The sequence below is a fragment of the Strigops habroptila genome, chromosome 4 (genome assembly GCF_004027225.2).
Source record: "Strigops habroptila isolate Jane chromosome 4, bStrHab1.2.pri, whole genome shotgun sequence".
NCBI classification, from domain to species: domain Eukaryota; kingdom Metazoa; phylum Chordata; class Aves; order Psittaciformes; family Psittacidae; genus Strigops; species Strigops habroptila.
In genome coordinates, this window is record NC_046358.1 from 81,461,477 (window position 1) to 81,488,144 (window position 26,668).

At 46.0% G+C, this 26,668-nt stretch overlaps 1 protein-coding gene across 2 annotated transcripts in view; it reads right to left on the reverse strand.

The window, feature by feature from the left end:
- Positions 1 to 5,639: 5,639 nt before the first annotated feature.
- The window catches only part of TTYH3 (tweety family member 3), a 79,127-nt gene continuing 58,098 nt past the window's right edge, over positions 5,640 to 26,668 (reverse strand). The window contains exons 8-14 of one of the 2 annotated variants that reach the window (XM_030484547.1): positions 24,424 to 24,479; positions 23,091 to 23,183; positions 22,878 to 22,970; positions 21,994 to 22,130; positions 19,824 to 20,000; positions 18,824 to 18,899; positions 5,640 to 11,218 (exon numbers count right to left, since the gene is read on the reverse strand). In XM_030484547.1, coding sequence (XP_030340407.1) covers positions 11,147 to 11,218; positions 18,824 to 18,899; positions 19,824 to 20,000; positions 21,994 to 22,130; positions 22,878 to 22,970; positions 23,091 to 23,183; positions 24,424 to 24,479 — 704 coding nt within the window. In that variant the 3' untranslated portion in view covers positions 5,640 to 11,146. The remainder of the gene's footprint in view (positions 11,219 to 18,823; positions 18,900 to 19,823; positions 20,001 to 21,993; positions 22,131 to 22,877; positions 22,971 to 23,090; positions 23,184 to 24,423; positions 24,480 to 26,668) is intronic. The other variant, XM_030484549.1, reaches the window with a different exon arrangement.

Genomic DNA, 26,668 nt, shown 5'->3' on the forward strand with positions numbered 1-26,668 from the left:
TGAGCCTTCAGAAGCAGGAGCAGGGCCAGGCAGCACACCAGCCCTCCCCAAAGTTTGTCCCACCCCAGGCTCCCAGCCTCTCCCTGCTCCCTCCTACCCGTGGGCTGAAAAGTAAATAAATAGAAGCATTAATAACCAAAAGGAAAACAAAAGCCAAGCCTGCTGCTCTCGCCAGGCCAGCCTGCTTTCATCTGCACCCCGGCGCTGCTGTGCGACGTCCTGTTTACTCTCGAGGCAGCTGATAAGGCACTCGTACCTTTTGGAGGGGGCTGGTATACAGCACTGGCATGGGGACACTGCTGTTAGTTAGGGACCACTGCTGTTGACACCATCGTGCCCATGGGATGCTCCAGCACTGTGTCAGGCCAAAGGCTTTCCTCGTCCCTTGGTGGTTGCAGCATTGAGGGCAGAGAACACGCTCTTTCAGTCCTTTTTTCGTTGCTTCCTCCACCTCCTTATTTTTGGTTTTAATTTGTATTTGGGCCACTCGTTATTCTGGATTTGTGTGAATCATGTTCCCAGCCTGGGAGCTTTGGGACGTGGGGAACATCTCACTGGGGAGCTGTGTGTGGTGATGGGGCGAACACCCGACCTGGCACTGACAGTGACGAGAAATAGCTGAGACTTGGGATGGGAGAGGGGGTGTTGGGAGCTGACACAACTTGTGTGAATCGGCTCCAAGCGCCACTTCCAGCTGCTCTGGCCCAGCAAACTGGAATATTTGTGGGAAAGCAATATGAAAGCGGCCGGATTGCTGGGTCTGAGCAATGCGCGCACAGCTCCAGCTGCAGCTTTGGGACTTGACTGACTCAGTTGCTGGGATGGGAGCGCTCTGGGTCCTTGTGAGGGCATGAGTTACACCCCTAAACCTCAGTGCAGCTGGAGGCCGCTAAAGCCCCCATTAGCAATGTCTATCTTGGAGCAACGGGATGCAAAGCCCTGCAGCAGAGCGTGATGGAGGTGCTGGGGTGTGCAAAGCAGCCCCCACAAAAGCAGCTCCCAAACATCACCCAAATCCCCTTTTTTTCTTTTCACTTTTCTACTATTTCCCACACCTGCATCATCTGCAGGTGTTTAAAAGAAACACAACCCCAAAGCCCTCCAGAGTTTATTTTTCTCTTCCTGACTTTTAAGACCAGCTTTGAATCTATCAAAACCAATTCCCTCCTCCCTGGAGCTGCTTCTGGTCTGCCCCAGCCTCCCAGCTCCTGTAGCCATTTGGCAAGCCAAGAATGGGAGGAGGAGATGAACTGAGCATCTTAAAAGCAGATGGAAATGCTTCCCACGATACTGCCAGATGAGACCTGAAGCTGTGGCATCACTGAACAGCCCCATTCCCAAGGCCTCCTTTCTCCTTCTCAGTGCATGTGTCCCCCTCCATCCCTCCCAAACCAGGAAGGCTTCACCGGGGGCATCGTGCTGAGTTTGTGCCTGCCCATGCTGGAGGCAGGGGACTGGGATCAGCAGTGAGAGCACACAGCAAAGCTGTGATGGTCAGCACTGACTGATGCTCCAGCTATGTGCACATCAGCCCAGTGAGCCACCCCTTATTTAGGTGGGCTGTTGCGTTAGAAGCCCCTTGGGGAGCAGGGGTTCACGCTGGATCCCTGCCCAAGCAGCCCATCCACTGGCCCCAGAGCAGCCGCATTTGGAGCAGATCCTGAGCGACCGTGTGATTTATGGGGTGCAAGCGCCAAGTCCCACGGTGTAAGTGGTGGGAAGAGGAAGCGGGCGGGAGAAGGGCTCCAGCACCAGCATCTGCAACACCTCGCGGTGAGAACGGAGCTGTGCTTCCTCCCACTCCCCTCAATGAACCGGGGAGGGCTTAAAAAGTCCCTGAGCAGGGATTTTTGCTGAAGTCCTGGTGAGAAATGCTGCCTGCTCCAGGAAAAGACCTTTTTGCCTGCAGTCGAGGCACACGGCCCTGCCTGCAGCCATAGAGACATCAGCCACAGCAGGAAAGGCCCTGCAGCTCCTGCCACCATCCATCCCCTCTCCACCACGCAACGGCACAAGGGCACAGCAGTGTGATTAAGGTGGCCCAGGCCAGGCTGCAGCCATGGGGCGTGGAGGAGCTCTCCCCTCACCTCTTCTATGTCTGCCTCCTCTTGCAAGCCCTTCCAACTGCCAATAGCAGGACTTCAGCATCCCCATGTGGTCAGAGAGATTGGTGTCTCCCCGTTCAGGCTTATCCTTCCAAGCTGACACTCAGTTTTCTGCCCTGGCCTCCCTCGCAGTGCAAGGAGAGGCCACGACCTTCTGAATGCAGAAGTGGTCCAGCAGAGTGGGATGGGGAGATGGGGTCATTCCTCCCCAAGAAGGGACAAGGGTGCTTCAGAAGGGGTTAGAGAAGATGAGATGCAGTGTCAGCTGCCTTCCCGGACACATGGTGAGTCAGAGTCCTGATGGGACCCTCCTGAAGGAGAACCATGAATCCAGCTCTCAAGTGCACTCAATGGAAGAAGCTGTGCAGATCCAGGCTTCAGCATCAGCACTGTGTGCTGCATGCAGAGAGCCACATTCAGCAGGAAGCATGACCTGTAGCACAGGCCATTTCCCACCCCAAGAAGTGACAGGAGGTGGGGACATGTAGTCAGTAACTGCATCCCAGCTCTGCTTGCTGCTTTTCCAGCTGCCAACCCACCAACAACCCCGGAGCCAGCGCTCCTGTTGGCACGGCTCAGCATACCGCAGGAACAAATATGTTTGAAAGCACCTCCCCAGGGCATCCCTCCCTGCCTTATCTTTGAGGACAGAGATCTAACGGACCACTACTGAAGGCTGATCAGAAGCAAAGGTTTATTCAAACACATACTTCACCCTCCCTTCTGTTTCATCCCAGCTCTGCATAGCTCAGGAGAGAGCCCTGCCCTGCTCCCACCGGCACAGGAGCAGCGCAATGAGACAAGTGAAGCCTGTGACTTCTCTGGGGACAGAAGGCTGAAAAGCACTGGGAAAGGTCACCAGGGAAGTGGCCTTTGCATGTTCCCATCCCCATGGTGGGAGTCCATAAACCTGGTAAAATATTTACATGCTGACTCTGATGGGGCCTTTGTTTTCCTTCATGCCATCAGATTCCCTTGACTGCTCGAAGCTGTTTGCACCAGAGAGCATGTTTAATCATCTCAGAGCAGGGATAGAGATGGAAAACGTGGGTTCTTCCTTTAGGTGGAAAAAAGAGGGAAGGAAAATCTGTCAATCATTAGTGAAGGGAGGAAAACTGGTGTCTGTGGAGATTCATGAGGGTGAAAAGCACAGCAGGAAGCCCTCTGTGGTTTACTCAATGGCAGGGCTCGAGAGCACGGGTGTGGGTTTCAGTCATACAAAGGCACAAAGCACTTTTAAAAAATATATAGCATTAACAGAGTTAAATTATTGCTTAGACCACTTTGGCCTTCCAAGGAAACAGGCCATACCTGTGCACACACACTCCCATGGGACCAGCAGAACCAAGGGCACCCCAGAGCCCAGCTCAGGTCCAGGGCTGCAGGATGTGGTCCCCTCTCAGCAGCCTTCGAACTGGCTTTGCCACTTCGTGGTGACATCCAGGACCATCGGCCTGGTCCTTACAGCATCACTGGGTAGTTTGGGAGCTTTCTGCTTTGATAGATCAAGAGCAATCAACACTGCTGGAGCTATCTGTGTCGCCAAACTCTGCCAAGAGGCTTTTCCATCCCATTCCCACCCCACAGTTGTTTCCTATTTCCCCAAAAGACCCATGCTCATGCCCAAGGAGCTGCTCCGCTCCCCACAGCCCTTGTCCTAGGGCTCTAGTTCAGGCACAGGGGCAGGAGATGCTGTTTGGTGTTACCAATTTTTGGTGGTGGGGAGTTTCCCAAAGACCCACAACTGGTAAGGGATGGGCTGAGCACAGAGGCAAGGACAGCACAATGGAGGCAGGAAAGCAACCCCTTGATTTGGCTGGTGTGATCAGGCAAAAAACAGATCAAGAGAAGGTAAGATTTACAGGAAGGTGAAGGTTTTAGTTCACTACTTGATAGAGACACGGCAGAGCGGGCCTGTGATCAGAGAACAGTACAAATGAAGAACTAAAAAGAAACCCATGATAGCCTGGGGCAGAGCCGAGAAAGAGGAGCCCACGCTGAGCTGCGCCAGCTCCCCTGGCTCCTACCAAAGGCACGTATGCACATTTCATCATCTGAAAGGGGGATGCCTTTGCAGCGGCTGAGCTGGAGCTGTACCTCCCATGGTATTCCATGATTCTGTGATCCTCACCCTCCCAGGCCCCCAGCACAGACCACTCAGGAGGAATACAAGCCACAGTGTTCCTAAAGCACGATTAGTGCAGCTTCCCCTGGAGGCCACGTCTGCATCAATCATTTCTCTTCAGAGGTTCTATTTAAGCTGTCCAATTCCATTTTAACAGTCCAGGCTTCAAATTGGATTAGAAATCCCAAAGTCTGTGACTTCTAACAGCAACAAGATCAGGCTGAGACCTAGAAGCAAAGGAAGAAAGCAAAGAAAGCAGCCCTGCTAATACCCGTGCACACGCTTCGTCTCGCCGCGCAGGACTGACACGACTAATTTGATTTTTATAGTAGGGATATATATATATTTTATATGTGTATAAAAAATATATATACGTAAAATATGTATTTTTATTCCTTCCACTCTCTGCTAGCTATTAGACCGTAAGGCTCTTTTATCATAGAATCACAGAAAAGTTTGGGTTGGAAAGGACCTTAAGATCACGTAGTTCCAACCCCCCTGCCATGGGCAGGTGTAGGTAGTTAAGGTCTGGCGGCCGGAAGATATCGCGATGTACGGAAAGAGAGAGCCCCTCCCTAGATACTCTCACAAGCCCCATAGCATGGAGAGGGGAATTGTGGGGCGAGGCTCGGCAATACCATAAAAGGTAAAAATTGTTAACCTGCCCTCTGATTGGGTCAGCACAGGTACTTCCGTGTGGCCAAAAGGTATAAAATGCCTGCTGTTGTTTAATAAAACGCTATTTGGTCATCCTCCATATTGGTGTCTGTGATCTTCTAGCCCTAAGCCAGGGGTTGGCTTAGTTCTGCAAGTCTTGGCTGAAGCAACGCAGCAACAGGCAGGGACGCCTCACACTAGACCATGTCGCTCAAGGCTCTGTCCAACCTGGCCTTGAACACTGCCAGGGATGGAGCATTTATCACTTTTTTGGGCAAACCTCACCACCCTCACAGTAAAGAACTTCTTCCTTATATCTAACCTGAACTTCCCCTGTTTAAGTTTCAACCTGTTACCCTTGTCCTATCACTACAGTCCCTGATGAAGAGTCTCTCCCCAGCATCCTTGTAGCCCCCTTCAGACACTGGAAGCTGCTCTGAGGTCTCCACGCAGCTTCTCTTCTCCAGGCTGAACAGCCCCAACTTTCTCAGCCTGTCTGCACACAGGAGCTGCTCCAGCCCATGATTGTCCTCGTGGCCTCCTCTGGACTTGCTCCAACAGCTCCACGTCCTTCTTATGTTGAGGACACCAGAACTGCAGACAGTGCTCCAAGCAGGGTCTCATCTTCTCTTCCTGGATCTACCCCAGTATATGAAAGGTAACACAAATTCAGGCAGGTTTATGAACAGAAAATGTTATAATAACCCAGAAATAAAAAAGGGAGAGAAAATAAGAGTCAATCAATAGGAACAGTGGTTTTAAATCGTTTATTTTTAAAACATGAAACCCAAGCTGAATAGAAACCACAGAAATTACATTTAGGTTTTGTTGTTTAGTATTTGCAAACCAAAAAGTTACAGTAAAAAATAGCTACATTACAATCAAGAGAACTACAGAATTCAAAGTAAAGATACAAAAAGAAAAATGGGCTCAATCCTCTTTAATCCTCACAATTTAAAAACATTTTGGGTAAGTGCAGGAACACTTGAAAGAAACTAGCAGGTCCAAAGTCTTAAAAAAAATTATATATATTTATATATATTATATGTATATAAAGTGGTATGATATACAACCATTATGGTTAAGAAGAACAAACAGAAGAGTTACAAAAAGGCCAGGTACATGTTCACCAGTAGGTTTCTGTGCACAGTGTCCAAGAAAATAAACTTCCCTCTGAATGATGTGAATAGAACTCATGGGGCCTCCCGTTACCAAGGGACCTGAGGCACACGACGTGATGCTGGGCAGCTGGACCCGATGCAGAGGACAATGAAGGGAATGAAGCTTTTCTGGGACTTCAGGGGCCTCCTGGGCAGAGACCCCTGGAGAAGTCTTGGTGTGAGATCAGAGGAACAGGAAGGAAGGAGTTGGGAATTGCATAGTGAGGAGCAATGTGGTATCAAATATGCAGAGCACCTAAGAGCTTCATGCTACAGTTATCCTCTTTAGGAAAGGAGTATTTTGAACTTTCTGGTTGTACATCAATTTATGTTCCACTTCGTTCATGCATGCAGCTGCAGGGGCTGGGGGAGCACCCGGGAGCTCCAGGCCACCAGTAACCCATCCTTTCTCTCTCCCAGCTGGGAAACACCATCAGCAGATCCCCCCGCAAAAGCACAGATCACTTGCCAGCCACCTAGGAACTGCTACCCAAACATCCCACACTAATGCTGGGCCTCCTGGGGAAGCCATCCATAGCATGCACACAATAGTATCTAGAAAAGGGGAGAAGGCTGCAATGAAAGAAGCCACCTGATTGAAGGTACAAATTAAGTCTGGTCAGATCTCTCAAGTCATTAGATGTACTCCCTGGTATCTCCCTGGAGGGCTCTTCGCCTCCCACTCAGAGATATTCACTGAATTACACTAACACAGACTTGTTGAGCTGGGGAAGACCTTGTCTTCTCCTTGGTCCCCAGGTAGGAAGCACTTCAAAGCCAGCTCCTCTCCCTAGCTCCCACCTCATCTACTCCTGAATCAGGTTGGGTGGCTACAATCAACAAGCCAAGACACCTCTCTTCTTCAAAGGGCTCAGCATGGTATTTCAGTTGCTGCTGGAAGGAAAAGGCGGGACCAGCAGTGAAGCATGGGTTTATCCACCCACTCCTGTCTGCTATCACCCTGCAGCACCCAAAGCTCTCGTGAGCAATGGCTACGCAGCCCCCTGAGAAATGGGTTTACTCTCAGGAAGGCCAAACTTTTCATGTATTATCAGGGAACAGCTATGGAAATCCTAACTTAGGATCACTTAAAACCCCATGCACTGTGTCCCCCTCAAAGCACTCAAATGAACACCCTTGCATCTTGGCTGAGATGACTGTACACGGAAAATTAACACCTATCAAATGGAGAAAACTGAAAAAGGACAGGAGGGGAAGGGAGCGCTCCATCCTTCACATTTGGATACATGGATGCACGCTAAAAACCTTAGCTTGAACCCTTTTATCAGCACATAAAATGAACTCAGTTTAATAATACATACAGGATACAAACACTACAGTTATATTCCCAAGACAGCACAAGAAATTCACAGCCAAGTCTTGATTCGATTTCCTTTACAATTACAATGCAGTCTTGAACACTGGACACGAGAGTCCAACATGCTATTTACATTTCACATTGTGGAGATGTTTGTGTGCTTGGAAGAGTTCTCAGTTCCGAAAGAAAGAGTCATTCACACATGATGATGCAGTGGAAATAAACCAAGCCAACCAGACAAGCCAATGACCACATTTGTGCTTCTGAAAAAGTAACATGAAGTGTCTTCACCGATGCAGTCACCTTCAACCAGACAAGCTGCCTTCCATGTTGCAGTCAGCGAGGCGTCCAGAGGCCAATCTCATCTCCCCTGAATTCTGGACCCTTTTGATAGCAACCAGTAACATAAGAGTAATGGTCCAATAAGGTCAGCTGGGACATGCCAAGTGATATGGCCTTGGCATTTTGTCACATTAAAAACAGAGAGACACGATGGAAGAGAGAGAAGCCTCTACAGCTTTACCTCCTACAGCTTGAAGAGTTTGGACTCCCTCAACCATGAATGCCATCTAGAACAGATGAGTCTTCGCCAGATAGCACCTGCTGTTCACCCGAGAGGGAGGCACAGAGCCTGGGAGACCTTGGCTTTGGAAAGTCTGCTCCTCAGACAGAATGTGACCATATGGATGAGACTGACTGTGTCGCAGCCATAAGAATAGGCAAAGGCCATCTGTTCTTCAGCAGATCTGTTCAGACCAGCCCGCAGGAATGCCACACTGTTGCTCAAGGTTCCAGTAAAAAAAAAGAAGAAAAAATAAAAGTAGTAATAATAATAATAAACCAAAAAGAAACCCATTTGTCTGTGTTTCCTATCCAGCGCTCTGCACAGCATGCAGCGGGGCAGCAGAGTTCCAGGATGCTTTACAAAAGTGCAATATCCATGTCAAGTAAAGGAAGTGCTGGCTGGACAAAGGTACACAGCTCACACTGCAGTCACGTTATGCTGGCCTCTAGAGAGCAAAATGTTATTTCCGTTAACATTCTTTCCAGTTATGTTTTGAAGTCACAGAGCACATATCTCCACATCTGTGCCTTGCTGCAAGCCCCAAACTTTGTCACGAAGTTGTTCTGGGTGTTATGAGTGGCTATGCCAAACCTTGGAAGGAAGCAGGTCAAGGTGGCTGCTCCATTAGACGCTGCAGACAAAAAGGCATAGGCTCGCTGCCCCGTTATCCCTGCTGGCACAGACAATACCACTGTGGCAATTTAGACCCAACCCAAAGTGCAGTCACACGCATGTTCAGGATGCATTCTGTATACAGAAAATTCAATATACAGAAGCACTTGTTTACACAGGGTTCCCCACACCCTCCAGCCTTCAACACTTGCCTTCAATGAGTAGGACTGGACCACAGATTGTAGGGCAGCTCCCCTAGAACTGATAGTGTAAGTAGCAATCCTAGCACATCTTGCAAGAAGAGATGATGGCAGAACAACTCAGTCTTGATAAGGATTATATGGCTCTTGCTTCTTTCTTCAAAGCAAGGGGAAAGTTCAGTTCCCCCCAGATAGCAGTTGTGTGCTTTGAGCCCTGCAAGCTGACCACACCACATGCTTGCACACCAGGTCTCCTGGTAGGCTTTTAGACAGGGTGGAAATGGTGCGCATGAGCCACAGTGTCCCTCCATTCCACTTGTGACTACATTTCCCTGCCCTTGTTATTTGATAACACAGAGGTATGTTTCAGTGTGAAGCCCGTGTCTGAAAGGGCATCCTCAGTCCTGAGCAAGAAAATCCTGCTTCCAGAGAGTTAGGGTGAAGTTTTCTCCAAAACCTTCTCTTCTTGTTTGCATGATGGTGCCTCCTCCCTGTTTCCCTCACTCCATTGAACAGTAACAGCTTTTGCAGTCTATTAGTGGTTTCTAGCTAAAGAGTCTCAAAGCTTGCTCTTCCACAGAACTGGTACCATCTACAGCAGATTCCATCATCCTCATTAACCATCTGCTAGGAGCAATTCCTACTCACTGCAAGAAGGCAGGTGACTTCAGTAAAGGCAGATTGGTAGACTCTGTGCCCCGTACAGCAAACGTGGGGTAAACAGACACAGTCTGAACATCACTGAGGTGAAGACCAACTGCCTCTGCCAATGGCTCAACTCCAGTTTGAGAGACATTTCCCACTTTATTTCCTCTGCCAATTATTTAATGTAATGCTCAGCAGCTACACTAAGATGCCCATGCTCAGAGGTAAAAAGACAAAAAGGAACATCATAGCTACCTTACTTGAAAGGGCAGTACTCCACAGTACCTCCCCAAGAGGCAGTCTCCTCTTCCAGTAGGAAGCTGTCAGTGCCCTTTGGAGCACTGCTCTTCAGTGGGAAGTACAGCACCAATGGAGAACGCTGCCCTCTCCAGGCACCCCAGCCGCCTGTTTGCAAGCCTCACGTCTAGAAAAATGCCTTACGTGTGCCTTAATACGGTCAGATAGTGGTTAGCAATGTGCCTTGAAAAACAAAATGAAATAAAATAGAATAACATAACCTGTTCTGACAGTCACAATGTTCTCCAGATGACATTTGGGTTTCTGACCCTGGAACACAGAAGATATACTGACAATCTTTGTTAGGACTGAGGTTCCAAAAACCTCCTTCAACGCCAGTTCAGCAACCCTGTGCTGTAAATCATGATGTTTAATTATTTTTTTCTTAAGAAAATAGAAAGTCCAGCAGAACTCACAGGTTACTCCTGCAGGGAGAGCTTGCATTTGCTATGAATCCATTGCTGCTTCCAGCCTCTCTTGCTTTTGCAAGCTGACTGTCCCGTAAGATCTAGGATCAGAGAGCTGAAACTCTTCAGTGCAAAAATACTCTCCATAAAGTCTTACAAGTCTTTTCCTGGAAAAATTTGGCACCAAGAGGGTGGCTGGCTCCTGTTTGATCTGTGTGTCGGCCTCATAAAGGCAGCACCCAGAATGCCATCTGCAAGTACCTGGGCTTCCCTGATGGAGCAGAGAGGTCAGGTTCAGAGCAATGGATAGGGTAGTTGACTGGTGCTGGGACCCCTTGCTCCTCCTCAAGAATTCACAAGCCAGATACAGTGGGAATGAAAAAGGCATTTTCTTAACGCTTCTTTTTAGGAAGTTAACCAGAGTAGAGGACTGGTTTGCTCTAGAAGAGCCCCAGGCTCCCAAATATTAGTGGATATGCAGTGACACCATGGGGCAGGAGTTTCCCTCCTCCCTCACAAAGGGCACTAGACCAAGGACTCCCACCACAATGCTGCACTGGGCATTGACTCAGCATTCCCTTGCTGTATGCTAGTCATAGGCACCGAGCCTCTGCTTCTTCAGTGTTTGACAGACTGCTGATGCCACTGCAGAAGTGAAGATCTACCACCATCTTTCACTGAGTCCCTCTGGGGAACAGAAGGGAGAGAAAAAAGGGGGAACAGAAAATATTCACCAACTTTTTCAGATAGGCTACTCTAACAAGTGGTGGACCCAGTTTCTTGCCTGGGTGCTCTCAGTGGCTTGCCTGTATGTGCTTGCTCTCTTGCACATCAGGCACGTACAACAAGGTGAAGGCTTAAAATTCAAAAGGAGCTTCCACTCCAGTGGACAGGTACCAGGTTGGAGGGGTGGTCTGGACTGGAGAAACAGGAGGAGCTGCACTGGATTTTGGGCAGAACAGCAGGATTGTTCTACGAGGACAGCACAGGGGCACAGCAGTTGGCACGTTGTTTAGTCTGACTGCACGTGTGGGTTTTGTTTTTGCTTTTTCATTTTAATGCACACTGCCAGCATCTGGACGAGGTTGGTTGGTGGCGAGGTATTTGGCTCTCATGCTGGAGGTGTACTAGAGGAAGACAAGACAAAAAGAAACAAAACAGAACAGAAAAGTCAGAATGACTAATGTAAGCACAGAACCATAGATTACGACCACCTCCCTGCATTAAAAGGTCTGTATTTACAGCAAGCATACCAAGGAGCTGCTGGCTCAGTTTTACAAGGAAAGTTTCACATGTCCACTCTGAGTAACATACTGTCAGTCTGCTGCAAGGATGCTGGCCAGGTCAGAACAGATGGGCTAATGTTTTACCCAAGCTCTCCACACAGAAGGAAATCCAATAGCCATTGAGTTGAAATACACCATACTTTGCTTGGGAGAAGAGAGGGAAATGGAAATGATGCAGATGTAAAAGCCCACCTCACACCTTCATCCTCTCTTAATCATGTTATTGCTTTCAACCATGCCAGAAAAGGAGGTTGAAAAGAAACTGGGTGTGCAACTGCCTTTTTACATTGCATTTTACAGCAATGAGGTCATCAGAAGACCACAGATGGGCAGTTTGAATGAGAAGTGTAGAAGAATGAATCTCTGAACAATTTATGCCCAGGAAAGAACAGACCCTGCCAGGCTGGAAACAGGCTGCCATCAAACAAGGTGATATCAGCTAACAGTTATCAGATGGGTAATAATCCACTCTGACTTGGGATCCAACCTGCATACCATGCAGTGGTGGACAAGACTATGGATTGGGGATGAGAAGAGAAAGCCAGAAAGATGAGAGGTTGTTTTGGTTTGGGGGTATAAGGGGTGCTTTTTCTTATTTTCATTTTTATTCTAAGTAATCCCAAAGAGCTCCCAGAAGCTACTGAGGTAACATGTCATTCAGCTCTGAATAATGAGCTAGAAAAGGCATGTAAATACCACCCAGCAGTAAGAACAAAAGACTTTGCCTCTTTATGCCAGTGTGTTCAATGCCTTCATCGTGACCACATTACTGCTTCTGGGATTCTGCTACCATGCTACTAATAACCAGGCAATGAGGACAGATATTTTATTCCTCTTTTTATACCCAGTGGAGCTTGAATAATTCTACAATGCCCACATCTTACTTCCCAAGAGTGCTCTTCAGCATCCTGACTTATCACCTTTAAAACTGAACCACATAAAACAGCCGCTTAAGCTGGCAAAGAGACAACTGAAAGGCAGTTCCACACCAGGAGTTATGATTTATCTTGCCCATTGGGAAAGAACATTATGAGGCATCTTTAAGCTCTCAAAAGCTCAGCGGTCCAAAGGCATTTTCAGAGTATTAACAGTATTTTATCAGTTTTCTTTCAAAGACTGACCCAGGCTGAATCTCTGCACAATAGAAGAGAGAAACTGCTCCTTTGGAAGAGCTGACCCCATCAGCATAAGACGAAGACACCTGTGGCTTTATTTGCACATTCATCTTTTAGTGTCTTCCATAATTGGAAAAACTTTCTGCAGAACACAGATCTTAATATAAAACTCTGGCCCAGAAATGGCATCTATATTTAGAAGACAAAGGATACATCTGTTCTTTCTGGGTTTAAGATGTATTTTTTGACAGTGAGAAGGCAAAAGGTAGAAAATTCCAAGCTGAGCCAGTTTAAGGACTATATGCTGTACAGTTTATTAAAAGTGATTTCTGTTTCAGAAATAAAGTTAAGGCCATTATTAAAACATATGAGACTAACCCAACAGGCTCAGAGGGGCTTAGAAGTCAAAGAACTTTCTCACAGAACAAGTAGGGCACATTTCAGGTAGCGCAATGCTGAAATTACCAGCCAAACATCATGGTAAGAAGAGGGTCTTGGAAAGATAAATGTGTTTGATTGCTCATTTTCTATTTGTATTTTATATGATGACATGGGTTAGGAGATGAGTATGAACAGAGAATTCCAGGTGCTAAGGTTCTGTAAAAAGTATTTAGTATTTAGAAAAAATAAATCTCAGATCATGGAAGGTGATCATGCATCTTCCTTTACAAGTCATAGGCTCAGCACACAACATGCAACATCAACTTTCTTTAGGGCATTAAAATCAAGAAGGGCCACTTGATGAACTGCACTTCAAAGATGTACAAAGCACACCCCTCATGGAGGAAGAAGTTGTAAAGAGTTCACTTCTTCCTCCACCAAGAAAACATCCCACAGTTCTTTAAGTGTCACTAAAACAAAGTAATCAGGAACATGAGATTTGGACAGTCAAGCAGAGGGCATTTTACATTCAAACCTACCTGCAATCCACCACAAGGAACAAATCAAGACTCAGAGTAGTCAGAGTTAGGGCTGATGTTCTCTCCTTAACTCACGATTTTTGCTCCTTTGTACCTTTTCCCATTATCATTCGAATCAGTTACTACTTTTGTTCAAGTGTATTTTTAATGACCATGGTAAGTACAATTGAAACCTGGGAGCAGACAGCTAACACTTCACTGGCCACCTCTCAGAACCAACACAGCTCTATCAGCATGCACTGGATCTTCAGTCACTGCATTAGAACCCATGTATGAGTGCTCTGCTGCACATGCTGTTGACAGTAGTCCCTCATCCAAGTCCTTCAGTGCCTCTTCTGCTGGGAAGCAGAGGAAAAATGCTGTGGAATACACAGATTCCAACATCTGGATAGAGCAGCAGATGAAGATGTATCAGCAGACACTTGCCAGTCACACTGATATGAAACCAAACTATATCATTTGTAGTTAAAATAAGTCTTTAGCTCCTTTATAAAGTAATTCTAAAGACTTACAGCCTGAGCACGGTTCAGAGCTAAGGAGGCCATCGACTCTATTCCGAGGTAACCTGGATACAGTGCCTGACGCAGATGTAAGGTGTACATTTGCATTTAGTTTCCTTTAAAGAGGAGCTTTCATAGAAGGTTAAAGAACACGTACAATGCAGTCATTCTTCCAGTACTCTTGCTGGAAGTACCCATATGCCTATACACCCTCATTGACCCTTTCAAAAACAGCACAGAGGACAAGTTTCAACCCATAGCTTCACCATGCTGTCAGCTACCTTAAAAAGAGTACCTAAAAAGGCTTCTTGTTACCATTTCTGCTGGTGGCTTGTGCTATTCAACACAGCACACCTCCCAGTCACTTACCAGTCAGCTAGCATACACACAGCTGATTGCACACAGCTTTATTTTTGTATTTCTCCAAAGAAAAATAGTCTCTCCTTCACATTCAGCCTTGTTGAAGGTATAAACTTTCACAGGTATGGTTTGCCAGCACATACTAGTTAGGTACTTAACACATACAGCCTGTGTACAAAGGAATCTTTGGTTGCAAATAAAATTAATGGGTATAATCAGTTAATTTTAGAGATCATAAATTCTACCAACTCCTGTGAACTGTGCAGCCCATGAGTACTTCACAGCTTAGCAAGCTATGCTGGAAGATCACTTACCATATGAAACCATGACTGAGAGTATAAACCACTTACTATTTGTGGTCAAAAAACCCACACATACTCTCTTCAGCTACCCTGACTTTGATTTCCTGCCAGAGCTATTCAGGTAATTCAATAAAGACCAAAGCTTCTGGATTCAAGTTCTTAAAAGTTGATCTACCCCTTAAATAGAGCACAGTAAACACAGAGGGTTTGGTATCATGTATGGGAGGTACAAGGTGCAGGGAAAGAGGCAATTCCAGCCAGTGGGTTCTGAATTCAAAGGGACTTAAGTTTTCCAAGTTAAAAAGAACAGAGCTTCTGTTTGCTTTGTTTGTTTTTAAAGTCTTGGAAAGGATGCAATGCCTTTTTCTTAGCCCTGCAGACAGCCACATTAAGCTCTGGGTGTGACCTTAGATAAATAGAAGACGGTGCAGACTGAGATCAGGTCACGTTTCAGCCCAGAGGACATTTCAAGCCCAGAATGAGGACACTAGAATTCCCCCCACTCCAAGCAATCCTTCATTTCATGGAATAGACCCATCTAGCATCACTACAATACCACCTGCAGGAATTAAAAAGCAGAAAAAACCACCATGAGCTGATGCCCAGGAGCAGTCTTTGCAAGACTTAAGACTGAAGGAAGTTGTGACCCTTTCAGGGGTGTCAGCACCATGCTTCAGGACAAGTTTGTTTGCATTCATGCACCATGGCAGAGGGCATCAAGCACCCAGTTCAGACAGCCTCCTTTCCCAGCACGTCACAAGGCAGGCAGACAAACAGCAAGAGGCAGCAAGAATGCAGACCAAGCAGCAACATCATGGAAAGAAATCCAATGCAAGGCTGACCGAAGTCCCAACAGGAATGACATAAAGGAACGAACAGCAGCTTCATGGACATGTATTTCCAGGAACAGAATGTAAGATATGGGTCATTGATTGCATGAGCCAAAAGCAATCCTGTTCCAGCTGGAACCAACACCTTCCAGTTACTGCGTGACTGCAGCTCCCTTGAAGAAGCACTGTCCTTCATACCAGGTTAAGTTGCCTGGTAGCTCTAATTACACCCTGTATTCAACCAAGCTCAAAAACTACAAAGCCTAATGCAGATCACCTACTATTTCTGTAGGCACGTGGCTTTGTCATGGACCACTGTGACAGAGAAACACTGGCTATCTTGGACAACATCAGCAACTACAGCCCATTAGGAATTCAGACAGTGAAATGGTACTAGGAGAGCCCTGTTCACAGGGCCTGTAGGACATGGATGGATGATCTGGACACACACAGAACAAAAAACAGTAAAAAGTTTTGAAACAGAATGAAACAGATCTTAGTGCTTATGTCTGGACCCTCAGGGAAGTTCTTTTTTAAACTTGCTCCTTTCTGACTTTAAATGCAAGGATAAAAGGAGAAGCTGCACACACATCTAACAGGCAATGAAGTAATTCTTCAGAACAGGCCACCATTTCCAGCTAGGATCTTTCAACAAATTAAAAACCCTATTGAGAGGCTAAAAGCTTGTGGCAGGTTAAGTATCTGTTTCAGGCACATGCTGTTATGACCAATCAAGACAAAACAGAACAGCAGTAGGGCTCAAGGGAAGACAAAAGCTGAATTAAGAAAACCAGTCCCAAGTGAAAAGCTACTAGAATGGTTCTCTTTACTTCTAGAAAATGACTTCTTGTGATGGGAGAACTTCTATTCTGCACTTGAAGTGCAAAGTTAGTTCTACATTTGAGCAGCACTCTGTACTAAGTGTTCAAGCTGTTCTCAAGTGTGGACTCTGAGTTGAAGCTGCTGTGGGTTAGCTTTTATGAGGCATGGGCGCCTATAACCCTCACAACGTGCACCAGAAGCCTTTCCAAGGTTGATACTGCTCCTTGAGTCTGCACCAGAGCAAAAAGTGGTGTTAATTTTCACCCTTGGCAGGAGGGAATGGGGTGGGAGGTGCAGAGGGAAGGAATGTGAAGAAATAAAAGGCACTGGTCTGGGATAAACAGTGCAGGGATGAAGGGAGTGGTTGGGAGTGGAGTAGGGGTTGAGCAAGAAGGACCTTTTTTCCAGTACCTGTTCCATTTGCGGGCGCTGTTACCAGTATGTCCGTGCACTGTCCGAGGGCTTAAGCTGCCAGCTCATATGGCTGCTACTGTCCATGGCAGCCAAATACAACTGTGATGACGCAAGAAAGAGAGAAAAAGAGAGTGCAGCCTCAACGTGCATGAAAAACACAGTGCAAGCAAGTGAAACGCTGTGGTGAGTGTCAGCGACAAGGTGGGCTCTACAACCCTAAGGGAATAGCCTTGTGGCAAGAAGGAGAAAACAGAAGGAATGAGAGAAGGGAAAAAAACAAACCAAACAAACAAAAAGCCAGGAAAAAGTAACGGACAAACAATGCAGCAGGATCATCACATCTTAGTTTTCACCATCTGTTCACAGAAAGCTAAACAGAATATATCAGCTCTTTCCACACGCTGGACATATTTGGATGGTTATCCCCCTCTCCTCCCTCTCAAAAAGAGGTAGGGACACGTGCATTGGTATTCCCTGTTCATATCTCTCTTCTCACAGATGAGTTGCTATGAAAAGCTACAGTTTCTTCTGCCTCGGTATGGTCTCAGCCACCTGCTATAGAGAGCTGCAAACACAAAAATCCCAGAAAAGCCCCCTTCCCTGCTGCCGTGAGAGTAGACAGTATTGTAGACAGTATTTTTCTTCTCCCCACTGCCTGTCTACTACATCCCTGCAGAAAACACATTTATCCTATATCTAGCTCCTTGCCTCACCTAGGGAGAGGTAATCTATAGGTGCAGCACTGTACTCCTCCTCCTCAAGCTCCTGCACTTCCCTATAGCCCATATTGCTGGCTGCCAAGTCTCATCTTTATCTACTCTCAGAAACCAGCCTAAGGCACCAGGACTCAGATTCCCCCCTCAAAGCGTTAGCACAAACAAGCCACTGAGGAACCAGGGAACTTCTTGCATAACTAAAGCCCCTGTGGAAAGGAGCGTGCTTTCTCTGAAGCAGAAGAGCTGCAGGGTAAGGGTCTACAGACGTTGAATGAACATAGAGATAGTGCCCTTCCTACAACAGGGAACGTCAGCAGCAAAGCATTTGCCACACTGCACTGTGTGTGCAGCACATTGGCTCTTCTCCTGAGGACCATCTCGCTGCTGAGAGCAGATAACAGAGCTTGTGATCAGAGTACCACCAGGGATCAGGAGAAATGCTTTGTGAAGGTTGAAAGAGGTCTGGCCAAGCACAGAAATAGCATCAACTCTCCACTTTTCCACTTTCTCTTACAGCAAGATGAAGTGGTCCTTTTGGAGTGAAAACATGAATGTGATGTCCTCTTTTCCACCACAGTTCCTACTCCCTCATCCTTCAACCTCCTCTTCCTCCCCTTCCCATGAATTTGAACCATGCACCACAGAGTGTGTTTTCTTTACGTATACCTGGAGACTGGTTGATTATTAAGCATGCTACTACTCATCCTCTGTAGTCACACCAAGTTAGTGAGCACTGCGATGGCATGTTCTCCAAGTTCTGGTAAGGCTTACAGGATCCAGTGAAGACAGGGCAAGATTCATCCAGTGTTTACACAGACATGAAGGCAAGCCCATGTTTTATCCAGCTTACAGAAATGGCTCTCAGGCCACTCCAAATACCAAAACCTTCCATGAAAGTTTGTTGGTTTTTTTTTCCTTTATAGGAAATTAAATACAAAAAATAGATTCCAAAGAAAGTAAAACAGTTGTGAAAGAAAGATTTAAAAAAAAAAAAAATTTTCAACAAAAAGAAAAATAATACAGGTTTCATCCTACCATCTCTTTAGGGCTCATTAAGGAGAGAGGTTCAGCGATAACTCTGCATTTACTGTTTTACCAAGTTTCTTTTAAACTTGAGGAACCAATGCCACAGATAGCAAGTACACTGCATGCAAGTGAATCATCCTGCTGAAATCACCCACACCAGGATACTCATGCAACTTCAGTGGTGGTAGGACTGGGCCCATAGGATTACCAGCGTTAACAGATTTGAGTTGTATTCTTTTTACGTGCAATGTCCAAAGTAGCACAGCAAGATTTTGTTCTCCATGGCAGGTGAGACATGCCTTGTCTATTCAAACTGCTGCCATTTATGGGCCAGATCCTGTGTTTGGCTGCACAATCAGCTCCCTTGAGAGTATACAGGAGTGGTAAATGTGTGTTCCCCAAAGTTGCTGAAGCAGAGAGGAGCAGTAAAGAGAGACTTACTGAGGGAGGTGGGGACTCCCGGCCAATGAGCGGGGTATTCTCGCAACGGGGGTTCTGGAAATTTGCATTCTGGCTCCTAGGAAAGGAAGACACACATGGTAACAGGGGGCACGTGCCATGCTTCTCTGGGGAAGGTCTCTGATGGTGCCATGGGACAGAGCATACACACCCCCAGAACTACTGTCTCGGGTCAGTCTCCCTCAAAGCTTTTCCTACAGGCCAGGTGGATCCCCCCTTTTTCAGACAAGGGCACAAAGCTAGCGTTATTTTCCTCAGATTAAGCGCTTCTCTTACTCAGAAGGGCCCACACTGAATCGTGCCAAGGGATTTAAAAATAGATCCACAGGAAAATCTGCCTCCTTGCAGCGTCAGAACTGCCAAGCTGCAGAAACGGAGATAAAATGAGGACAAAGTCTAAAGGGAAGAACAAAATGACGTGCCAGCCCAAAAAAGATGGGTCCTGAAGCTAGTCCAAGTGTGATCAGGGTTAGGCACTTCTGGAGAAAGCTCTGAAGATCCCACCTGGACTAGGTAGCTCCAGACTGCAACAGATGTCAGAGCTGACTGCAAATACTGTGGAAGGACAGAGCCTGAAGGTTTTGTCTTGGCTTTTAGTCTCTAAGGAGGCTTAAAATCTGGCAAGACTGCTCTGTCTGAAGAATTAACTCTTCTGGTGATCAGAATAATTTTGCTATAAGGAGCCCAGACAATACTTTCCTACTTCTTTTCTCTAGACAGATTCCTAAATCCTGCAGGACAAAGCTGTTCACATTTTGGAGCATGCTAATACAGCTCTTCCTCTACTGCAGCACTTCTAAGCTATTCCCGTCTCCCAGTAGATACCAATCAGAAGACATGTCTCTTGACATTTTGGACAAAATCCTTCATCACTTTCTACTGCTTGGTCAAAAGCACCTGCTTTGCAGTGATTGCAACAACAGAAATGATAGTGAAGCAACCTGGACAAGCCGCAGTACAGCCTTCTTGTCGGGATACTCACATGTACTCCGTGACAGGAGCATTGCTGACTGTGTGTGCTGCTGCTGGAATGCTGGTCTCACTGCCATAACTACTCCCACAGCTATAGAGGCTGGGCATGTGCACTCTGTAAAGATTATCGTGTGTTTGTCTACTCCCTTGAGCAGCTGATTCTTCTTCCCCATCATCATCTGAGCTTCTGCAAGAAGGAGAAAAAGTTCCTAGAACCCTACAATTACCCCACATGTGGGGTTTGCAGGAAACCATGGTAATCCTAGGAACCTACCAACCATCTTCCACACCTCCACACTCATACCCATTTGGGATGCCTCAGGGTGGCAGTGTCAAACACAGCCTACACCACAGTGACTCAGACCTCCCACAGATACCATCTGGACTTTTACACTGCGTGATCCCTACAGTGTCCCTACGGTCTTCTCCCAGGGCTTGGCAGACCGCACAGTTCTGCAACTGCCCAGTCATGCAGCCAAAGGATGGACACGCATCTGAAATATACAGCACTTAACAAAACGAAGACAGTGGGCAGGTAGTGCCAAGCATCCCACAGGAAGCATCCTTCAAAACAACAATCTGTGCCCTTCTGTTTCTTGTAGCCATGCCCAAAGAGCTTTTAAGGATAAGTCTCTGTAGACTTCTCGGAACTCCCATTCTGGTTATGAGTCTGCTTCAGCTTCTAGCAAAATCTCAGAAGTCTTCAGAGAGACTAAGTTGCAACATTCGTGTCTAAAGCCTTTATTCTCTTAAAAGTGCCAGAATTTTAAACCAATTTTAATGCAGAGCTGTTTGCCAACTGGTTCCTTCCCCCCTTCCCATAGTAGTTTCTTGTTCCTCCTATGTAATATACACTGCTATTTTATCTCCCTAATTATAGGATGAAGCACCAAGGTTTGAAATACATTTTGGTGACGGTTGACAAAGCTAGTAAAGGGTTCTTCAGGAAGCACTTTGCTGCTGGGAGAGACAGCATGGACCTCACTAGAACATCCCAAACATCACCCACAGCTTCTGTACCACAAGGTGGCACTGAAGATTTATTCAGGGAATTGCAGCCTGGAGAGTCTCTTACAGGCAATAAAGGATGACATCCTCCACTTCCCAGAGGGAGGCAGAGGAAGCGATGGTGCTGGAGGGAATGCAAGAGGGAATCCTCCAGTTCACAGCAGCAGTCAGAGCCTGCGGGGACTAGCAGGGCAGGCAGCAGCCCACATGGAAGGCAGCACAAGAGATACCATTGTGTAAACCTTTCTCCTTAGACTACCATTCTCTTCTTGGTAATGTCTCTGCAGCTGCATGTGGAAGAGGCAAGGAAACCAGCCATTTTCTCAAGTGCTACTCTGACGCACTTCCCAAGGCTCTCTCTGTGGCACTACAGGCCTGGCAGGCTCTGGCTTCCTGCTATTGTTCAGGATGTTCCATTTTATTTTGATCTTTGAACCTCGAGCCTGGGCTTAGACCACAAAAATTGTGTTTCAGGACCACAGAATAGAATTTGCTGCACAGGTTACTGCTCTTCTGCAAGAACAGAAAACTCAAAGCTATTTTAATAGCTGCCTGTGGTGCAGCAGCCAGTCAGTGAAGCAAAGGTTTGCTCAACACTTACTGATCAGCCTGAACCATTAATACTAATTCCAAACAACTCTGCTGCTAGATGATTGCCACCAATTTGCAAGTATCTCATCTGCCCATGCTATTGCCACCAAGACAGTTCTGGTTTCTATTAGCTATGCAAGTCAGTCACCCCAGTATAAGCAAAGCCAAAAAGGCAAGTGTGAACTGCTTCTCATTTCAATTCTCTTCCCCCTACTAGAACAAATGCCTCAAAGCAATGCAAGAGAACAGGCATTTTACAGAGATGGCACGTAGTTCAAGCATTACCTCTCTCTACAGCTATAATCATTCATTTCTGTCTTGACTTATAGTCCTACAGTGTACTAAATACTCTGCACACATAGTATTCCAGTGCAATAACGTTCAGATGTAAGTATTAACCACAGCCAGAACAAAAGCCAACATTTTTTTTTTCTGTTGGACCTGTGCTTATAAAGCCTCATCCCTCACACTCCTGGGATCATATGGGAAAGAGCTCCATATGCTCATGGGCACAAGTCCAATAGCCAGTCTTCATTAGGAAAGAGCTCTACAATGCTACAGGATCCAAACCCTCTCTATACCTCTTTTGCTGCCAAGTGTGTGGGACGCTGCACACAATGGAACTGAACATGAGGGCTGTGACAAAGGAGAAGAGAACCAGGTAGATGAGGCCTTCCACTCCATCATAGCAAAAGCCCGTCAAAGCCTGGACGTAATCCTGGAGAGAGAAATGAGCAGAGTTTCTTTATCATTAGAGAGTTAACATTGAGCTCTAATTCAAAAGCCCTTCCCCTGGACTACAGTCTCTGAAACAACTTAAGACATCGTAGTTTCTTTTCCAGAGCATATTTCTGTTTTAATTTCAGGGACCTCAAGTGTTCTTCATAACTGATCTAACCCTTATTTCCTCTCACAAAGCACATCTCAGATTTATACAGAGAAATATTTTCAACCCCACACAGTAAGAATGAGGAAGGAATAAAATGGGGAGCGATGGGGAGTAGTGGTGGTGGAAAAAAAGCAAAGGCACACTTAAGATAGCACATTTTTCTTTAAGCTTCTCAGCTCCTTCACTACGCCCTGTTGCCCAGGAACACACCATGGACTATCTGTTTATCTGCCTCCTGCAACTCAGCTAGGGCAACAGTTAGTCCATGTTATTCCACTCCATGGGAAAGGCAATAAGCTATGTGCTATAGAAAAAAACATCTGAGAGCCCTGAAACCTTAGGGCTGCAGCTTGTAGATGTATAAAGGCATGTTATCTAGTTTCCTATGTTGATCTTTAAACAGAAAGCTAACTTGATCCAAATGCCCATTCTCCTTTCTGCTGGAGTCAAACAGTAAAAGCTGTTGTAAACTGTTCTGGCACACCAGAGATTTGAAACACCAAAATAATCAGTACACTACAGGCTCTTCATCCCCTTTGTTCTTTCTTAGCTCAAGCCCAGTTACTGAGTACTCACCAAATGCAGACTCCGGCAGTCTACTAAAGCTGTCAGTTGCTGCAAGTTGATCTCTGTTGAATTTAAAACCTCTTGGATCCGAGTAAGATACTCCTGTAAGCAACAAGCTAGCAATTACTACATGGAAATGGCTTAGCAGGAGCTGATGTTAGGCTTTGTATAAGGGTAAGGGAAGGCAGAAAGCACAAGGAGACCAAACTTGAGGAGAGTTACCTTGGAGGTGGGGTGCTCTCTGCTCGCTGACCTCATGAGTTCCACAACATCATCCTGCATTTCTACCAGAGCCTTGTGACTTGCTGACAGCTTCTGCTCAACACAAAACATGCAACATTTCAGCCAGGCCACATGCACCAACAGAACTCCTGGCAAAAAGGCTTAAATCCTACTTCCCAAATATTGAAGCATCATCTGTATGAATGGTACAAGTTAAGAACGTCTCAACTAACATGGGTGCAGCTGCAACAGGGTTAAGCTTGACTTTTACCAACCTGGAAGAAGTACAGACAGAAAGAACAGGGGAAAGGAAGAACCAAAAGAACAAACAACAACAAAATACATACACAAAAACCATACACACAGCTGGAGCTGGCTCCAGGACAGAGGGGAAGGAGAAAGAAAACACAAAGTACTCATGTTCTCACCAAAGCACAGCTGGATTTTTCTACTAAATCAGATGGCTGAGAGAGACTTAATGTTAAAACCAGAAGTTGTTTGTATTAGGGTGCAGCCTTCACATCCCATTAAGGCATCCACGGGAATTTCACATGCAATAGCATGTCAGAGCGTATACTGAACAACCAGAAATGCAACAGATGGCAACGGTGCATCATACCACAGCTTGAAGTGTTCTTACCCCACCCTTTAAAACAGAGGAAGACAAGACTTAAAAAATCCTAAATATAAATGGTGAAGCAGCTGGTGTCTGCCAAATGGTGGGTGGTGTGGGTTCATTCTGGCCTCTGATACATAAGACAAAGTTTGGGATGGACCCAGGTGCTGTTCTTCAGCCCCCACACAAAAGAATAATGACTCACATTTATACTTCAGGATACAAACCCTTCAACATCCAAAGGATTTAAGAGGCATGTGTGAGAATCACTCCCTCACCCACAGAAGTGGCTGCATTTTGGGAATGAAGCATTGCCACTGTTTAACCTAAAAGAACCTGCAAGAAGAGATTCAAAGCACGATGTAGCTTCCCACTCTGGCGTTAATTGTGGGTGCTCTTTCTTCATGCTGCTGATCTTAGAAGAGTGCCATGTAAACAGAGGTACCACAGAGCCATGGTCCTCACCACATTATACACAGGCCCTTCTGAGAGGGCATCCTGGACCTGAAACTATGCAGGTAGTGATGAAGTTGGAAAAAACTGCTCACTAAATCACGGTGCCACCTCTTGCACAACGGAAGTAGCTACCAAAGCTTTACCAACAGGTGGAGTGCTCCATAAAGCTAACACCTTGCAACTTGCTGCATGCTGGCATCGAAAGCATTTAACCTGTACTCTGCAGGATGCTGAGAAGGGGTGAAGGATGCTTACACTCACCTGCTGGAAAGGGTTGGGGTATCCAGCACTACAGGTCATGTAATAGCGGAGAGTATCTACAAAGACAAAAGGAAAGACAGTCACTGTTCCATTATATTGGAATAACACATTGTTCCAGCATTATACAACTGCCACAAGGGAGGTGTTAAGTTCTGAAAGCAATACACAAAATGAAAATGCAATATAAATGGAATCACTTCCATCTCTCCATGTAGGATTACAGTGCATGGATGGCACTAGAGAAAGGGATGTAAGCTGTCTTTGGGGAGAAAACTAAGATTTGTTTTCTCGAACAGTGAAAGGCAATGGGGTTGCCCCACTTAAATAGCTGAAACATCCAAAAAGCTTTATTCAGAAGTCAGCACTATCCACTGTATAAACATAAGACAAGACTTCAATCTAGCACATATCCAACTGGATGATTAATTTCTGCAACTTCTGAGTGTCAGAATACCATCCTACAGACACTTAAAGCAACTACAGGCTGCTGCTTAAGGCATATAGCAGAAAGAACTCAGCTTTCAGCCAGTTCAGTTCACAGCCACAAAATATTAGCACAGGAGAGGTAGCAACAGTGATATAAATACAGGTTGCTATCAAAACGATCTGTGGAAGCACACTGTTGGGCCAAAGGAGGTGCATACATACATCTTGTGCTACCCAGTGCTGAATGTACCACTTCCTGAACACAAGTTCAAGCCTTTATAAGAAAAAAGGGCAAAAAAAAAAAAAGACATCCTCACAACTGGGGATTCTTCTGTCAAGTTCAAGGATAGACTGGTTTTAGGCAGTGTTCTACAGAAGAACATAAGAAAGTCCTCCTAATTCAAGAAAGTCATAATTTAGTAATATCATCTCCTAAAAATGGTATCACTTTGAAAGCAAGTGAGGAAATGGATGGAAAAAGTTCTTGTCTTTCTGACATGTATTAATGATGAACATGTAAATAGTAGTCTGTTTGCTGATGGATATGTAATTGCACACAATTAGATTTTAATTAGAAGTCTTTAATTAGACTTTAACTAAAAGCGTGTATGTCATTCGCTTTCCATCTTTCTTTTGACTTACGCAAGGAAGGTATTTTCAGTATTGGGTCAATAATGCAGACTTGATCAGGAAAGAAAGCTCTTACCATGCATTAGGAGAACAGCAATGTTACCTGTTCAAGGAACCTCAGCTCACTTGCCGGTAACAGCCCAAAAGTTAGTCTTAATACTGAGTAGCTCTACCAGTAATCCCAGTACAGTGAAGACATACTGATAAACTTCCAGATACGACCTTACAGTGCTCTGCTACCAGCATCATTTATTTACAGGCTTGAAGACAGTTATATTCCTCTTCATTCAGATATGTATGAAACCAGCCCAGTGCCCTCATAAGCCCTCCATAATGCTATACCAAGTGCCAACATGCACAAGTTACAAACATGAGGGTTTCCCCTGCCATTCTCAATAATGCCATTGAGGGAGGGAGCTCTATCATCCAAATACCTTTAGATTATTTCTTAAACATTTACAGTTCCTCTTCAGATGAACAGAGGCAGGCCAGCTCAGCAAAATCAAGGGTGATGTTGGATTGACTACAAAAGCCTCAGAACACACATACCTTCTGCATTTCCCCCCGCCGCTAGCATCCTTTTCTCCATTCTCTTTAATCTTCTTTGACTTTCAGTCACAAATATTGCAAGCTGCAAACCTATACTAAGCAGCCCCAGCTCAGAAATCAGTAAAAGGCACAACCACAAGCAAGCAGAGCTGTGAAGGAAGCAGACCTGACTGTATCCTGACTTCCCATAAATATTGAATACACCTTTGGGCGAGCCAACACACTGGAGACCAAGTGGTACACCACAGCCTGTCAGCTCCTGCACGCTGGCAATGCAACCTGACAGCTGGTATTTATAATTCATTAGCCTATTTTGGGGCAGCTTCTGTCAGCTGCTCCATCTCCCTCCCACCGACTCTTTCTCTGGGATGACCTGCATCTCCCCAGCCAAGCCTCCAAACAGCAATTAGCCAAACCTGGGCAGAGAGGAGGGCAGCAGGAACTGCTTTGTGTGCCTCACTCTGGGCAGACCACACAAGATACTGTCCGTAGCTACTGAGCCAAGGAAAGGACTGATCTTCCCCGGCTCATAAATCACACTCAATGGAGATGGAAAAATGGATTAAAATGCACCTGTGCTGAGAGAACAGCACAGCAACAGCAACCCACAGCATCACACATGGTCTGCATCAAAAGAAGC